General features: G+C 44.4%; 1 protein-coding gene across 6 annotated transcripts in view; it reads right to left on the bottom strand.

Annotated features, from left to right (window-relative positions):
* Positions 1-6,351: 6,351 nt before the first annotated feature.
* Positions 6,352-18,903, bottom strand: part of LOC309540506 (cytosolic beta-glucosidase-like) — a 111,786-nt gene continuing 99,234 nt past the window's right edge. For 3 of the 6 annotated variants that reach the window (XM_082237430.1, XM_082237429.1, XM_082237428.1), the window contains exon 6: positions 6,352-6,783. In XM_082237430.1, coding sequence (XP_082093556.1) covers positions 6,578-6,783 — 206 coding nt within the window. In that variant the 3' untranslated portion in view covers positions 6,352-6,577. Of the gene's footprint in view, positions 6,784-15,740; positions 15,859-18,903 lie in introns of all 6 variants that reach the window. The other 3 variants (XR_014223328.1, XR_014223329.1, XR_014223330.1) reach the window with 3 other exon arrangements.

Genomic DNA, 18,903 nt, shown 5'->3' on the forward strand with positions numbered 1-18,903 from the left:
AGATAGGAGAACAGATGTATGCGTTCCTGAGGTTTTTCTTTAACAAAAACAAGTTCAAAAGCACACCTACTCTGCTGTACTCTGATGACCTTCTAGACTGATATGTACAGTATCTATGGGTTTTAAGTATAATTAACCACTTCCAATTCAGTATTTAACAGCTTCAAGTTCTGTTTCTTTGATGGTCAAAAGCTAATCAATCTTGTTCTCAAATGCTAATACAAGCAATTAAAAATAACATTAATTGAAATACTGCAGGGGCTGGGTGGATTTTTTTTCCAATTTAACCTCGTGGCAACACTAATTTACAGTGCTAATTAGTGAATTGCCCTTTGTATTATAAAACTTTGGAAGAGAGAGGTGTCCTTTAAAGCCCAACAGAGAAGTACAGATGGTCACTGCACTTTCAATGGGTTTGTATGCCAGATTTGGAATATTTATTTCACCTGATAGACCAAATGTACTGGAGTATATTATTTACAGTGAGAATTAATACTGCTTTGCAGAGAAAATGTATAGCCCATTTGTACCATGGTAAAACATATAAATATGCCCACTAGGATAAATAATATTCTACCCAGTGTCCTAATTAAAGGACAGAAAACCTTTCAATCTTGGATGACAATTTAAGAGAATAAAGTGAATTATAAATATACACTGTAATGTCTCAGGCAGGAGGACTGCTAAAAAAATACAAATGAAATAAAACCGCAAACATAAATTAATTTTAAAGTTGTGCAATTTAAGGCTCTTTACAGTGCAATTAGTTACTAACAATTAGTATACAAAAGAACCCCAAATAGATTTTATAATCCTACATATATGTTTGCATGTTTACTTTTTCTTCATTATCAGTTGGATGCAACTCAGCTGTTTAATGCTTCACTCTAGAGTAGCCGATGGTGTTTTCATTGCCAAAAATTACCTGCAAACGAACATGAAAGGCACCCAGAAATCAAGTTGCTTTTGATATAGGAAGAGAAGAGTGCATTATGGTCTATATAACGCATGTCCAAAGTCTGTTTCATGGGTCTAATCTAGTCTGCCGGTCAGTTTAATCCAGCAGTTTATTTCCTGGGGTAACAGCAACTTTGGGGTAAAAATCATAAAGTAAGCTCAACAACTTCAGTCCTAAAAAAAGGCCAAAAACTTTGGTCGGGCCTTTGGTTGGCCCCCATGGCCCTTCACTCCATCAAATCTGGCCCTCTTTGAAAAAAGTTTGGACACCACTGGTCTACACAGATAAGAAATATGGATTTTTCTCTAACAGATATATGCCGGGGTATACTCAGTTTATTGACCGAAATGCACCCCACAGTGGTGAGAGAGGAAGAGCAAGTGAGCCCAACAGCCGAGGTGTCTTCAGCCCCCTCAATATTTGTTGAAAGGGGGCCAGGCCCTCTTGACGTTTAGGGGGCAGAGGAAGTCGAGCACTGACTGAGCCAAGTGTGACACAGCTTCAGTGTCTGGTTGCTCCAGAACACTTGGCCTCATCCAGATGACACAATGACACACACATTGCTGGGACCCCTCAATCCTGGTGACAGCCCATGAGATGTTTGAAGGTGGCTATCGTATCTCCTCTTTATCTCTTCTTTTCCAGGCTAAACATTCCCAACTCCCTCAACCACTCCTCAGAATGCACTTGGGTTTCCAGACCTTTGGTCATCTTGGTTGCCCTCCTCTGCACATGTTCCAGCTTGTCATTATCCTTCTTAAATTGTGGTGCCCAGAACTGGGCACAGAATAGAATGGTGCTATTACTTCCCATAGGGATGCGGTGGCACTGTGGGTTAAACCACAGGGCCTAGGACTTGCCGATCAGAAGGTTGGTGGTTCGAATCCCTGTGATGGGGTGAGCCCCCGTTACTCGGTCCCTGCTCCTGCCAACTTAGCAGTTTGAAAGCATGTCAAAGTGCAAGTAGATAAATAGGTACCGCTCCAGCGGGAAGGTAAATGGCGTTTCCGTGTGCTTCTCTGATTCGCCAGAAGCGGCTTAGTCATGCTGGCCACATGACCTGGAAGCTGTACTCCAGCTCCCTCAGCCAATAAAGTGAGATGAGCGCCGCAATGCCAGAGTCGGCCACGACTGGACCTAATGGTCCTTTACCTTTACCTTTTATTACTTCCCATAATCTGGACATTACACTTCTGCTGATGCAGCCTAGAATAGCGTTCACATTTTTTGCTGCTGCATGAAGACATGCGTGAACACTGCTGGATGACGTCTCTGCAAACCCAGACCTACACCTGACGTGTCCAGATGACACAAGGCCTTTTACAAAAGGCATGTCCACAGTTTCTGCCACAAACTCAAATTCCCCAGGTCTAATATCCCTAGTGCTGCAAGGTTGTCACAAGAGCACCTGGACAAAAATTGTCTATCAAAAACTTCACTCTTCTGGTTTATCAGCACAACAGCTACTCACTTTGGGTTTTAGTAAAGTCTAATTTGTTAGCGCCTAAATGATATTGAGCGTCAGAACAACTTGGCCACAATAAGGAAATTTTGCCCACGGTATGACTATTTTCCACCTTCCCCTTTCGACTCTCTGGCACCCTATCTGCCTAACCTAGCTATTCTAAGATATAAACACGCTTTTACTCTTGCAAGATTGAATGTACTGCCCTCGGCTGTACTTGAGGGATGATTCCAACAGATTCCACATGTAAAACGCTTATGTCCCTGCAGTACTGAATCGGTGACACATGCCCTTCTGGCTTGCACTCTTTAGAAAGACTTGATGAATGAAATTATCACCCCTCTTTTATTGTCCATTCCGGGTCGCCCAGCCACTGCCCCAGTGTCCTTTCTCTTGGCAGATCAAGATGAGCAGGTGACAGCAAAGGTTGCAAGGTTTTTAGCTGGGGCAATCAGAATAAGATCCACTATTTGACTATTGATTCAAAACTCCAAAACGTATTTTATATAATTGACTTTTTATTTCAATTCATTGTATATCGTATTGTTGTTTTATTGCTATGGCTGACGCCAATAAAGTTTCATTCATTCATTCCGCCACAAAATAACTGACCACCATGTGGCTGATGTGCCTACTGTGTTCTCCTCTAATATTGCTCTAAAGCCTTCTCCTGTCTCCAAAACCCCATCCTGGGGTCTCTTTCTTGGTGACTCCAAAGTGTTTCAGAATACTGGAAGATTCTGACAGAAAGTTTGCAACTGGCGTGTTTCGTGATGGGATAGTACGTAATCAACGAAAATAAGATCCTTGCTCATTAAACAATACTCTCTTCTGTAAAATAAGAGTATTGTTCTTTGGAAAATAATGGAAATTATACATGAGCGTGCGCATAAACTCTCTTAGTAGAAACCAGGAGCTGCCACGTTCTCTCTTAATTCTTCCGCCAATACAACATGTCAAAGGGAGCGAAAGGAAATCTTAATCCCAACAGAGCACCTTGATGTACCATTTGCACAGGTAAAGGAGATGTGGAGTTTACACAAAACAGAGGAACAAAGCCAAGCAATCTTATACACTTTAGACTTCTAGCCTTTTGTGAACAGCTGCAGAATGTAAGCAGCGAACATTTTTTTAAAAGCATTTTTTAAAAATAAAAAAAAATCTAAGCAATCAGCGGTGTGTATTTTTTCTTTTTCTTTTTTATCTCGGAAAGATTTAACACTTTTTAAGATTACTTTTCCTATTGTGAAAGCTCCCTTTGTGTACAGAGCCTTTCAAACTCTTTTTTTTCTCCCATTGTTGGCACGGGAAGGTGGGATGGTGCGAGAGATCTTTTGTTGCCGCAGGACTTTTTTCTTTGACTTTGCCTTCTGTGAGCAGCTGGGAGGGGTGGGGTGAAGGAAGGGTCCTTTCTCAGTGTACAAGGCTTTCCTCTGAGCTTTTGGCCCAGCCCCTAGCACCGTACCAGCCCTATCCTAAGAAGCAAGTCTGTGGCCTTTTCTGCACCAATCTCACCGCTCTGCTCACAGACCCAATGCCTTCTTTTTCCAGGCTAACCGCTGACATGAGGACATGGCCCTGCAGTTATTCTGCAATTGCTGTGAACCAAGTTCTGATCAAAATGACATTTGCTTGAGAGCAACTTAAATAGCTCCCAGGCAGTATATTCACACTCTCCTTGTTGCTCCCTCGCAATGAGGCACTTAACAAAAGCATTAGCTCTGAACAGAACTCATTTGCTAGCAATTTGTACTAGCAAGGCCTCGGGAGGTACACCTCTGAGGCCCGGTTTGTTCCTTTTCTCTACCTTATTCCTTAGAGGCAAACATATGCTTCACGCACCTTCCGATTCTTAACTATTTAATGTGGCATTGTCAGGGAGGTATGTATTCTGTCTTCCTGCGGGAGCGCAGGGAAAGCAGTGCAGAAGTCAGCTTGCTAAGAACCTCTGCTTGCTTGCTTGCTTTTTTTAATTCCAGCATGTTTCCAGCCCTTGCGTCTGGCAAAAAATATGCTTGGAACCGGGTGCTGAAATCTCAGAAATCCGAATTTTTGCTAGCAGCAGTTGGGCTGAGGTTTCAATAAGTTCCACATGCCTCCTTGCCCCTAGGCATAGTCAATGAAATCACAGTAAGATGCAAAATGTGTGTGTGTTTTTTAATCTGCAAAACAGATTATGTAAATTCAAAAAATTCTGCAAAATTGCATTTTATAGCTTACAGAATTCATTTTTGGGGGAGGCAGGCATTAAAACTGGACCATTTGGGGTTAGGAACGAGTTAATCTGCCATTTTGGGTTTTCTCATTTTGATCAGAACTTGGTTCACAGCAATTGCAGAATAACTGCAGGGCCATGTCCTCATGTCAGCGGTTAGCCTGGAAAAAAGAAGGCATTGGGTCTGTATTTTAGTGAAAATTTCTCCTAATATACACATTTTTCTAAGTTATTTTCACTAATATATGCATTTTTGTGTACATAATTTGTTTTAACTGATTTATAAAACAGATTTTATATACGTATATGGTTTTAATTCTATCAATATTTAGTTGAATTTTAATCTGTAAACTGCCTTTAGTCTCATCAGGAAAAAAGGTGACATATGAATAAATTATTATTATTATTATTATTATTATTATTATTATTAGGCTGGAGAACTGTACCGCAAAATTCAAAGTTGTGCGAATTTCAAAGGATGGTTGTTTCGGTTCATGTACTGTTTCAGAAAATATTAATTAAGTAGGTTTGCCTTTAAATTTAAACTAAATCCAATTCCCCCCCAACCCCTAGCTTGAGCAAAGATTTGTTTTTTAAAGAGTTCTCTTCATATAGCACCCGTTTAATTTATATGGACAAGTTGCTTGCTTTTGCCTATTGAATTTCTGCCCAGTGCAAGAGGCCAGGAAGCTCTCTCGATTCAAGAAAATGCAGACCACTTAATAGGATGTTTCACTGGTAAAGCCTTAGTTAGCTTATCTTAGTACCAGAACCTATAACAGACAAATACATACAGTAATTCTGTAGTTCTGAAAAAGTGTGCTCTTCAGGAATCTGGCTGTGTATAAGTAGACAGATACTGAACAGTCCACCAAATGTGCTTCCTCTATGTCAGACAAACAGATGGCCAAGAAAATGAATAAGCATCAAACTATCCCATTCATTGAGATAGGAGAAAGAGTAGCTCATTTGTGTGTGTTTCTAATACAGCTACTTTGGCTGCGACTCCCAGACATGTGCCCACTTGATAGCAACCCAACATTTGGTGCTGTATAATATATGACATCACTCTCTGAATCCCTTAAGTCAAAAGTATTTTAAACATTACAGAAAATATTAATATATTGTATTGTGATGGCCTGGGAATCTGATTCAGAGGCTGAAACTGAGGAATCCCGGCCTGCACAGGAGTCCCCACCTCCAGGGCCGGCTGAGCCGGGGCAGGAGCTTGAACCTGAAGGGCCCTCACCTGTGCCGGATCCTCAGGAGCAGACACCAGCTGAATCCGCTCTGGCTCCAGAGGTGATGAAGGACCCGTAGCCTGCAGGTGCTCCTCTTCCAGCCCTGTCAGGGGAAGGTGAGGTTGCCTCTGGGTCCAGTAACCCTCCAGCCTCTCCAGAGCTGCAGAGGCTCAGGGCAGAGAGGCGGAGGAAACTAAGTTCTCGCAGGAGCAGTGCTCGCCTCCAGGCCAGGAGAGGTGAGTCACCTGTGGGCCGGGACTGCCCTATGCCTCAGAGGAGATAAAGGCCGGTCAGCCCAGTCCCAGGTTGCGGGAGCAACGTCGTTGGTTACCTGTTCCTGCCGGCACCCTGTCCTGCTTTCTGCCAGAGTTCCTGACCACGCCCGACTCCCTGCCTTGGACCCCACTTCAGCCTCAGACCGGACACGGACCACGCCGCACGGTAACACCCCCCCCCGGGACCAGAACATGTATTTATTTATTTTATTTGTATTTATTTTGTATTTATTTAATTTAAATTCAGACTTTAAAATATTATAGGTTCACTTCCCCTTTCTGCATAGTTATTGCTCTGATTTCTGCTTCTGCTTTTTGAGAAATAGTTATTGAAAATCAAAATTCAGCTTGGTTTATTTTTGACAATTTCACGGCATGTGCCTCTCTTGTAAGTGGCCAACGTTTGGTATTAACAGACAGTCGTCAACCATGTGATTTCATCAGTCCGTTGTTGGCAATAACTTTGGCGTATTCAATGGCCGATTTGTAAGGAGCTCGAGGGAGAGCCGGATTTTCGAAGTCCACATGGAAGAGTCCAAAGCGAGATCTGTATCCGCAAGTCCACTCAAAGTTGTCCAAAAGGGACCACACAAAGTAGCCTTTCAGTTGGACGCCATCAACGTAGATTGCTGATATGGGGGGAAAAAGGGAAGAAACCATGTTTATAGATTTCATTCAAATCCACAGAACTCAAGGGGGTGTGCATACACCCACAAATCCAGGTATTGACCAGACACCTCTGAAGCTTAGGGCTGGATCTATACAGCTATAAAAAAAACGCTATGAAAAGAAATGTTATAAAAGCTCACAATGGAAATTTGCATAACATATATGTAGGCCTGAACCATATGCTAGTTCCCAAAACTTTACGTATCCTGTCAACAGTATGAGTTATGCCCCCATACACTGCAGAACCTAGACAGCATCTTAAAAAACAGAGACATCACCTTGCCAACAAAGGTCCATATAGTTAAAGCTACGGTTTTCCCAGTAGTGATGTATGGAAGTGAGAGCTGGACCATAAAGAAGGCTGGTCGCCAAAGAATTGATGCTTTTGAATTATGGTGCTGGAGGAGACTCTTGAGAGTCCCATGGACTGCAAGAAGATCAAACCTCTCCATTCTGAAGGAAATCAGCCCTGAGTGCTCACTGGAAGGACAGATCCTGAAGCTGAAGCTCCAATACTTGGGCCACCTCATGAGAAGAGAAGACTCCCTGGAAAAGACCCTCATGTTGGGAAAGATGGAGGGCACAAGGAGAAGGGGACGGCAGAGGACGAGATGGTTGGACAGTGTTCTCGAAGTTACCAGATAATAATAATAATAATAATAATAATTTATTATTTATACCCCGCCCATCTGGCTGGGCCTCCCCAGCCACTCTGGGCGGCTTCCATAAAAACCAAAAATACAATAAAATATCACACGTTAAAAACTTCCCTGAACAGGGCTGCCTTAAGATGTCTCCTGAATGTCAGGTAGTTGTTTATCGCCTTGACATCTGCTGGAAGGGTGTTCCACAGGGCGGGCGCCACTACCGAGAAGGCCCTCTGCCTGGTTCCCTGTAGCTTTGCTTCTCGCAATGAGGGAACCGCCAGAAGGCCCTCGGCGCTGGACCTCAGCGTCCGGGCAGAATGATGGGGGTGGAGACGCTCCTTCAGGTATACTGGACCGAGGCCGTTTAGGGCTTTAAAGGTCAGCACCAACACTTTGAATTGTGCTCGGAAACGTACTGGGAGCCAATGCAGGTCTTTCAAGACCGGTGTTATATGGTCTCGGCGGCCGCTCCCAGTCACCAGTCTAGCTGCCGCATTCTGGATTAGTTGTAGTTTCCGAGTCACCTTCAAAGGTAGCCCCACGTAGAGTGCATTGCAGTAGTCCAAGCGGGAGATAACCAGAGCATGCACCACTCTCGCGAGACAGTCCGCAGGCAGATAGGGTCTCAGCCTACGTACCAGATGGAGCTGGTAAACAGCTGCCCTGGACACAGATTTGACCTGTGCCTCCATGGACAGCTGTGAGTCCAAAATGACTCCCAGGCTGCGCACCTGGTCCTTCAGGGGCACAGTTACCCCATTCAGGACCAGGGAATCCTCCACACCTGCCCGCCTTCTGTCCCCCAAGAACAGTACTTCTGTCTTGTCAGGATTCAACCTCAATCTGTTAGCCGCCATCCATCCTCCAACCGCCTCCAGACACTCACACAGGACCTTCACCGCCTTCACTGGTTCTGATTTAAAAGAGAGGTAGAGCTGGGTATCATCCGCATACTGATGAACACCCAGCCCAAACCTCCTGATGATCTCTCCCAGCGGCCGCATGTAGATGTTGAAAAGCATGGGGGAGAGGACAGAGCCCTGAGGCACCCCACAAGTGAGAGCCCAGGGGTCTGAACACTCATCCCCCACCACCACTTTCTGAACACGGCCCAGGAGGAAGGAGCGGAACCACTGTATAACAGTGCCCCCAGCTCCCAGCCCCTCAAGACGGTCCAGAAGGATGCTATGGTCGATGGTATCGAACGCCGCTGAGAGATCCAGAATGAGTTTGGCCAAACTGCAGGAGGCAGTGGAAGACAGGAGTGCCTGGCATGCTCTGGTCCATGGGGTCACGAAGGGTCGGACACGACTAAACAACAACAACACACTGCAGTAACTATGCAACACACACAGCAACTATGCAAGTGTTATCTGGTAGAGCATTATCCTGTTTCTTCCAACCACTGGTTTGCAACTGTTTGTCCAAATTGACTGTGTATGATGATTTTTTAAATAATAATAATAAATGACCTGATTTTCTATGTTCTTGGAAATATAATTGTGCATCTTGATAATTCCACACTACTACTACTACTACTACTAATAATAATAATAATAATAATAATAATTTTTATTTATACCCCGCCCTCCCCAGCCAAGGCCCGGGCTCAGGGTGGCTAACAAGCAATAATAAAAACAAGTTGAATGAATACAACTTTAAAAAACAAAATTAAAATACAACATTAAAATATTGAAACATTAAATATTAAAATGTAGCCTCATCGCAGGAGGAGAAAGGAAAAGAAAAAAGAAAGAGGGGGAGGGAATCAAATTGGCTCCAAGCCAAAGGCCAGGTGGAACAACTCTGTCTTACAGGCCCTGCGGAAAGAAATCAGATCCTGCAGGGCCCTGGTCTCATGAGGCAGAGCATTCCACCAGGCCGGGGCCACTGTTGAAAAGGCCCTGGCTCTGGTTGAAGCTAATCTGACTTCCTTAGGGCCCGGGACCACTAGGGTGTTGCCTTGAGGCTCTCTGTGGGGCATACTGGGAGAGGCGGTCCCATAGGTACGAGGGTCCTAGGCATCGTTTAAGAAAGCATCGTCGCAACATGTTAAGATGGAGCAGGTCAATGTGTGGGAATCACTGTGTGTCCTGATACTCCTACAAAGGAAAGCCCCCTCCCCCAAAAATGTGATGGTTTTAAGCCTCCTCTGCTTTCGTAGCAAACTCAAAGGTGCAGAAATAAGCAGCAGAAATGTGTCTTTACTATTTGTCACCCATGCACACGCGAAATATTTAGGCAGAGAATTGCCTAGGTAGCTGTGAAGAACACAGCCCTCTGACATTATTAGACAATAAGCCATTGAGGACGCTACTGTATAATCTGTCTGCATACCATAGACAAAACAGAAGAGGAAACCTGGCCACGTGACTTGTCAGCTTGATTTATGAGGTACCTAAATCTTGGGGGAAACAATCTTTTGTGTATTAAACCTCTGCTCAAAACAGTGCTGCGTACAAAGATAACTGAGGACGACAGGCGTGGTTCTTGGTTCACTGAAGCTGGAACAAATGTGATAACGGACGCTGTTCACACACATCTACTGGTTTATTGGGGGGGGGGCTTTAAACTATTATAAGAAGGAAGAGGTGCTAAGGAAGACACCAATAATGTAAAGGTGAGGCACAGAAAAATAATATCCACAGTGAACTTTTGATGTACTGCTTCCTTGATGATAGGACGTTTGCTAAACATGGTGACTCCATGCCGATACTTTGATTAGAAAACACGTCAGGAGCTCATTATTTCCAAGCCGTGGGCAAGATTTCCCAACATCCTCAGTTAAATTGCACACTGCTGCCATGCTGCACCAACTATTCAACTCATTTTCTCCCTTTTTTTTGGGGGGGGGGTATAAGAGGAAGACTCTTAGCTAAGTTTTGCCCTGGAAACAGACTCTTCTAATTTAAAAATACAAAGGTCTCTTATCTCTGGGAGAATGGGGCTAGTTCAAACTTCCCTCTGTTTGTGGAGCACAAAGCCAGAATAGTGTCGTGCTGCCCAGGTGATCGTCAGGCAGAGGAGATACATTCACACAGATGGCTTGTGGTACAGTGGTACCTTGGGATAGGAACTTAATTCGTTCTGGAGGTCCGTTCTTAATCTTAAACTGTTCTTAACCTGAAGCACCACTTTAGCTAATGGGGCCTCCCACTGCCGCTGCGCCACCGGAGCACGATTTCTGTTCTCATCCTGAAGCAATGTTCTTAACCTGAGGTGCTATTTCTGGGTTAGCGGAACCTGAAGCATCTGTAACCTGAAGCGCCTGTAACCCGAGGTACCACTGTACTTGTATAAGGGTTATGGAGGAGAAGTGCCCGTGGCTCTATAGGGGTAAGAGTGCACACTTCTTTAGGGGATAGAATACACACTCCTTCCTTCAACTTAGTGTGAACACCACAGACACCAAAGGGTGTTAAACTACTGTTAAATTGGATGCGAAGACAAGGTTTCTGAGGCTGGATTCCTAGGCTGAAGCTGCTCAAATAACCTTGTCACATTTCATTTCATTTTTTCTCTCCCTCATTGGCCCAAAATAATCTTCATGCATTTCCCAAACACATATGTTTCTTCCTCTCGGTATTTCATGCTTCGGGTTTTCTTTCTTTTTTTAATGCCAAATGCTGAATTATTGCAATAGCACATCCATATCCACACAGGACCTCAAAGAATATATGCAGTATGTTGTTGATGATGATGATTATGTTGAAGGAGGAGGAGGAGGAGGAAAGAATTTCAAAGTGGCCTGATAATAAGTTTCTAGGATCATTCTGGAACCCAAGTTCATTTTTTTGTGAGGAAAATTAATCATATAATGGTGAAGAAATGGTAAACCACATGTTCCATGACATACATGCCATAGTTAGTGTGTGTGTTTGTGTGTGACTAAGAGGGGGCAGGGCAATGGTACTAAATAAAATTCAATCTGCACAACAAACTTGCACCTCTTTGATAAAGTTCACGAAGACTAAAAAGCTGAGCGCAGACAGGGAAAGGTCACAGGATGTGGTGCACACTATTTATTTTTGTTAATTTCTAGATTGCCTTTCATACAATATTAAAAGAAACACAAACAATGACATAATAGTTCCATACAAAGTAATACTGTTTCTAAAGGGAGCAAATCTCACAAATCAACAGATGTGCAGTAAGGTAAAGGGGGCCCCTGACCATTAGGTGCAGTCATGGCCGACTCTGGGGTAGCGGCGTTCATCTTGCTTTATTGGCAGAGGGAGCCGGTGTACAGCTTCCGGGTCATGTGGCCAGCATGACTAAGCTGCTTCTGGTGAACCAGAGCAGTGCACAAAAACGCTGTTTACCTTCCCGCCAGAGCGGTACCTATTTATCTACTTGCACTTTGACATGCTTTCGAACTGCTAGGATGGCAGGAGCAAGGACCGAGCAACGGGAGCTCACCCCGTCGTGGGGATTCAAACTGCCGAACTTCTGATCAGCAAGTCCTAGGCTCTGTAGTTTAACCCACAGCACCACCCGCGTCCCTTCTAGATGTGCAGTACAGAAGTCCTATTAGGTTCAATGCAAGTGTATACTGTACTGGATTCCAGCCTAAAACAGCTAAACTGAAAATATTTGAAAGGCCTGGGTGAATACAAAATGATTTGCCTGGCAGCAGAAAAAAGGTAGCAGTGAAGGCATCACGTGAACTTCCTTGGGGAAAATGTCCCACAAACAAGGAGCAACTGCTAAAAATGTCCTCCCTCTGGTCAGCCCCTGCCTCACCTCTGCTCAGAGAAGAGAATCCGCAGATGGCCTCAGAATATGAGCAGGTCAGGTTGGGAGCAGATGTTCATTCAGATACTTGCACCAGTACCTTGAAATGAGCTCAGAAGTAGAAAGGAAGCCAGTGAACCTCTTTCAACATCTGTGTGATGGGTTCCCAACTACTAGTCCTATCTAAAATTCTGGCAGCTGCATTCTGTACTAACTGCAGTTTTCATGTTTTCTTTGAGGACAGCTCAATATACAGTGATTAAACCATGTTCTCTTCATGTATGTATGAAAAGCAGGTTGTATGGAAACTGCTGGTGCAAACCCATATATCTGAATTAGGAGGCAAGAACCCCAAAGCACTTTAACAGCAACAACATGCACTCCAGATAGGAGATAGTGTATCTACAAAGGAGAGCTGTCGCATATGAAGCAAACCTTATTCACAGTTCCTACGGTGTCGAAGTACTTTGGTGACAGCCACATTATTAATTAGCATAGATCTATTTACACCCATTATGCCATTAATCACTGTATCAGGAAGGTCGTCTAATTAATTAACCGCCATGGGTGGTCACAATAGCTGAAAGAACCATTTCAGGTATATGGCAGAGTACACCATTTGTCTTGTCTTCTACGGCACCCATCTCTTTCTTGCCGGGTCTCCTCTGCATACTTTTCTTTCCTTGATCTCTGTGTTAGCTTTGATACCATGGGACACTCACTCCCCACAAGGTCTTTTCATTCTTGGAATGTTATGACATCAATTTACTGGGGCTTCACATCACACTGACAGCTCATTCAGTTCTTTTATTGAAATATCTTCTTCTCTCCCACTGACCAGTGGCATTTTCTAAGGTTTGCCATTAATCCCTTGCTTTCTGCTTATAATGCCACAAACAGTAGTCTCCAGGCTAGCCTCATTAGACCATATATTTTCCATTTCTGCATATGTTTTACTTCCCAGTTCTGGCACCCCTTATCTCTTGTCCCTCTTCTGGTGGACTGGAACCTTGATAGACAACTCCATCAGTGGGTCACCACCCTACAGTTGGGAGCAGGTGGGGAAGAGCAAAGACCTTGCCATTGGCCAGCAGAGACAAATTATATTTTATACTTCCTATATTAGCTGATGGGGCAGGAGGCTGTTCTGAAGAAGGACAGGATATATAACCAGCAGTACTTGTTGTTATCAGAGGAGGAAGAACTTATAAATTTGGCTTGGCTATGGTTGCTAAAGGGACACGGGTGGCACTGTGGGTTAAACTACAGAGCCAAGGACTTGCCAATCAGAAGGTCGGCGGTTCGAATCCCCACAATGGGGTGAGCTCCCGTTGCTCGGTCCCAGCTCCTGCCAATCTAGCAGTCTGAAAGCACGTCAAAGTGCAAGTAGATAAATAGGTACCGCTCTGGTGGGAAGGTAAATGGTGTTTCCGTGTGCTGCTTTGGTTCGCCAGAAGCAGCTTAGTCATGCTGGAGGAGACTCTTGAGAGTCCCATGGACTGCAAGAAGATCGAGCCTGAAGGAAATCAGCCCTGAGTGCTCCCTGGAAGGACAGATCCTGAAGCTGAGACTCCAATACTTGGGCCACCTCATGAGAAGAGAAGACTCCCTGGAAAAGACCCTGATGTTGGGAAAGATGGAGGGCACAAGGAGAAGGGGACGACAGAGGACGAGATGGTTGGATAGTGTTCTCGAAGCTACCAGCATGAGTTTGACCAAACTGCGGGAGGCAGTGGAAGACAGGAGTGCCTGGCGTGCTATGGTCCATGGGGTCACGAAGAGTCGTACATGACTAAACGACTAAACAACAACATCAACAGTAACAACATGGAGGATCAATGTGGAATCGTGGTGACCACTGGCCTAGTTTATACACTTGGAACTGCTCAGATGCTCCCTTGACGTGTGGCTGCTTCCGTTTTGTGATAATAGTGGGGGGGGGGGCGGGAGGAATCCTAAAGCAATCACACAAATCACAACAGCCCCACATACAGGCCCCATGTGAAAACACTTGAGTCAGGCAATCTGCACCTCCCTGCGATTCCTACCATTTGTAAGCCATCCACAGGCAACAATATGAGTGTTGCTTGCAGACCATCTGAACTGGACCCATGACCATGTTGTTTGCCGCAGGCTTTGCTCTGCCATTTGGAGACTGCACCCTGGAACAAATTGTGAGCTGTCTCAAACTGCTGTAGGTTCAAAATGTCAAGACTGATTTACATTTTGAGTTTTTCGGTGGCTGGTAATCTCAGCTACAGTTGAAGACAGACAGAAACTAAAACATACGAGTATCAATAAAGAGGATTAAGGGTAAATACTAGGGATTTCTTATGAGTGGCATTTTGCAAGCATTGTTCACGAACTGACACCTTTATAGTGCCCACTGTCGAGGAGGAAACAAACAGAAGATTTGTGAGCATGGAAACAGCAATTTCCAATGAAGAAGTCAGCATATTTAATAAGGAAACCGGGGGGGGGGGGGACATAAGTTGCAATTCAACACACATGTTTATTAGACTTCTCTTGCTTTCTTCTGCTCAGGGGTTTAACTAGCAATAAATTAAAGTGCTGCAGACATCCTTGCTTGCTGCTGCAGTTGTGGACATTATGGGTTCACATGTTTCCATGGTTGATTGTCTTCTTTCAGTAGTCGAGGAGCATGTACCTACCACCCACATATCATTAACTGGGGACATGGAGACTTCACATGCGCTCAGATCACATGCTCTTTCTTCCCCGTGAGTGATGAGCTTGCATGTAGACAGCTACCTAAAGTGTTTTTTCCCTAAGCAACCATGTGTTGTCTCAAGTGCACAACTGTGGAAACAAAATGTAGACTGAACCAACAGTCATAGCTGTTTCCATTGAATTTTTTTGTGTTACAAAACAACCATCATCTTCACTTTCAATTCATAAAGTCCTTTTCACAGTTCCTTTACATTTAGTGAAAAACACTTTTGTCATAGACATCTTACAGTTGCGGGAGAGAGGAGAGGATTGTTCTTTTGTTCTGTTGCTAATAATAATAATAATAATAATAATAATAATAATAATAATAATATATTATTTATACCCCGCCCATCTGGGTGGGCTTTCCCAGCCACTCTGGGCGGCTTCCAACAAAATATAGTCATACCTCGGGTTAAATACCGTTTGAGTTGAGCGCGTTTGAGTTGCGCTCCTCGGCAACCCGGAAGTAATGGAGCGCGTTACTTCCAGGTTTCGCCGCTTGTGCAGATGCTCAAAATGACGTCACGTGCATGTGCAGAAGCGGCGAAAAGCGGCGCACGTGTGCGCAGACATGCCGTCCCTAGTTACGTTTACCTCTAGATGCGAGGCTTGCCGTCACTAGTTATGTTTACCTCTAGAGGCTCCGGAACGGATCCCGTTCATATCTAGAGGTACCACTGTATTAAAAAACAGTAATGCATCAAACATTAAAAGCCTAGTGTTAGTGTAGTGGTTAGTGTCAGCATCGTGTAGGTAGGTTTATTTGCTTGCTTGCTTGCTTACTTACTTACTTACTTACTTACTTACTTACTTACTGATATTGTGAGAGATTGCGGGGTCCAGAGCTTGCTTGGGTATGTTCATTCAATAGCAGTGTGGCTTGTTTGTACAGGTTGTTGCGTCAGGTTAGCCTTATCGATCCTCCTTTGCTTGTCCCAGTGCTAGTTTTAGTTTGTTGGTTAACTTTAAGAAACATCAGTCATAGAAAAGAGAGTCTGTCTAAACACCTGACTAAGGCTTCTCTAGGCCTTTGCACACTGAAGACATAAGCACAGCCTGTTTGTGTAAGGCATCTCTTGATATGGACTACAAAATCTGGAGGCTTTGTATACGCAATGCAAGGGAGTAAGCAATGAGTTTGCCAACTAAAACTATAGGCTTCCCCTCACCCCTGTCGTTTGCTATGGCTATGATAATGACCCTATCCATACATTCTCCAAAATGTCTGCTGCCCAAAGGACAGGCAGGACAACAGAATGATGCCTCCCCACACTATCTGCAGTTCTGCCTCACCTCTATTAAGAGGTGGAACGGTATGCAGCAATTCTTTGTGTCCTTCCCTCTCTTGTGACTCCAAGGAACACAGATCATGCCTCTTTCAGTGTATGTGTGTGGCAATCCATGCACCTTCCTGGAATGCAGATATTGCATGGCTCATCAACATGGGCAAGTGAAGAGACACACACTGCTCCTCCCCTACACGTTCAATCTATTCACCTTGTGGAAGGTGTGAATGCCACATGATTAAGGCTAACCACTCTTCCAGGATTCATGACATTCATAACTTTCAGGTGTGGCTGAGGCAGTCCTAGCCAACACAGTTAAAGCTACGTATCCACAATCAAGAGAATGGTGAGGTTGCTACATCAGAAATGTCTGGGAAATCAAGGCAGGGGCCGTCTGTCCGATGCCCCAAGGCACTCACAATGTTGAGAGTGTGGTGATGTCACTGCAACATTGGGAAAGCTAATGAGCTGGGCATAACACAGCTGGAGAAATTAAGTCTGGGTCCATCTTGATTGGGATCGAGTTCTGTCTCATCAATGTTGACTACTAGGGCTGGGTGATATATCGATACACGATTTCCGTTCTCATCCTGGGGCAAAGTTCTCAACTCGAGGTAACTCTTCCAGGTTAGCGGAGTTTGTAACCTGAGGTGTTTATAACCTGAGGCATTTCTAACTCAAGGTACCACTGTATTGAGAATCATGATAGTGTGTGTGCTATGCAAAAATCACAATGCGGGGAAAACTGTGAAGCCAACCAGTGCCTCTACATAACTGCATCCTTATTTAAGACATTGTGGTATTTTGGTATATTGTGATGTATAGCTGGAAGTTGAAAACCAGATATCACCTAGCCCTACTATTCACCTCTACATGTTGTTGTTGTTGTTTAGTCGTTTAGACGTGTCTGACTCTTCGTGACCCCATGGACTAGAGCACGCCAGGCACTCCTGTCTTCCACTGCCTCCTGCAGTTTGGTCAAACTCATGCTGGTAGCTTCGAGAACACTATCCAACCATCTCATCCTCTGTCGTCTTCTTCTCCTTGTGCCCTCCATCTTTCCCAACATCAGGGTCTTTTCCAGGGAGTCTTCTCTTCTCATGAGGTGGCCCAAAGTATTGGAGCCTCAGCTTCAGGATCTGTCCTTCCAGTGAGCACTCAGGGCTGATTTCCTTCAGAATGGATAGGTTTGATCTTCTTGCAGTCCATGGGACTCTCAAGAGTCTCCTCCAGCACCATAATTCAAAAGCATCAATTCTTCCACCTCTACATACTTTCACCCTTATTTCAGACATTGGATATATCAGTATATCACAATATTTAGCTGGTGATATATCATGATGTTCAAAAGCAGATATTGCCCAGCCCTACTGACTACAAAGATCTCGCTCCAAACCACATGGAGAAAACATATTCCCTGGTTAGCTTCCCCTCTGTGGATGCCACTGTGCGAGGCAGTTTGTCATGCATATATCTCACATGAAAATTTGTCATTTGTCTAATTCCAGTCTAGAGCAAATAAAAAGAGCTGTCAAACTGAAGGCACCAAAGCCACTCTTGCTGTCTACCAACAACATCCAAGCCTATGCCTTTTAATTAAAAGAAATGCTCTCAGGCTTGGCATATTCTGAAAACTGCAGATCAATACTTATTCAGAAAACAACACTCCTCGTATGCTGTGAATTGAAAATTATGAAATATGTCTTCTCTTTCAGAACTTTTGGGACTAAAGCGTTATTGTATACAGAATCTCTCTTGCTGCCAAGAGGGGAAAATGGTCAAACTGCGTAAGACTAAAAAGATCGAGAACACAGGTAAATGATATCTATTGATTTAAATAGAGGCTTGTTAATCAAGAGAATGAAACACATTCTCCTGTAACGTTTTTCACTATAATGAAGCATAATAAGCTATAATAGCTAATTCACAATGGATTCCATAGGAAGGCAGGAAACTGCCTTATGCTGTGTGGGAACAGAGAGTGGCGGCAGAACAGCTGCTGAAGTTCCTGGATGAAATGGAATATCTGTATCTGCCTGGCTTCAGGTGCGGTTTGGAACTGAATCAGCCTCAGTCTCCCTGATGGAAGGCTTGTATTAAGAGTGGGCCGGGGGGGGGTGCACCTCCAGTTCTGCTTCTTGATCTGCTGGCAGCTTTTGGTGCCATGGGCCCAGCAGTCTTCTTGACTGGCTCTGTGGGATGAGTATTGGAGGCACTGTTGGACAGCAGCTTCATCCCTAACTACAGGAACATTTCCAGAGACCAGGAGTAGGGGGCTGTGTATTTGGCCCTATTCCCTTTTTCTATTTCTCTTTAACATCTGTGTCAGGAGAGGCAGACCATGGTCTGGAACACTGTCTGTATTTAGATGTGGAATAGATGAGGGCTAACAAACAGAACCCTGGGAAGATGGGGGCACTGTAGGTGAGTGGCTTCAGTGTCTGGGCGATTGGCCAGCTGCCTGTCCTGGATGGCAGACCCTCCAGAGAAGCGGACACGGAGCAATGGATCCAAACTACAAGAAAGAAGATTCCACCTGAACATTAGGAAGAACTTCCTGACAGTAAGAGCTGTTCGACAGTGGAATTTGCTGCCAAGGAGTGTGGTGGAGTCTCCTTCTTTGGAGGTCTTTAAGCAGAGGCTTGACAACCATATGTCAGGAGTGCTCTGATGGTGTTTC

Source organism: Podarcis vaucheri (assembly GCF_965113315.1).
Source record: "Podarcis vaucheri genome assembly, chromosome: 9".
NCBI classification, from domain to species: domain Eukaryota; kingdom Metazoa; phylum Chordata; class Lepidosauria; order Squamata; family Lacertidae; genus Podarcis; species Podarcis vaucheri.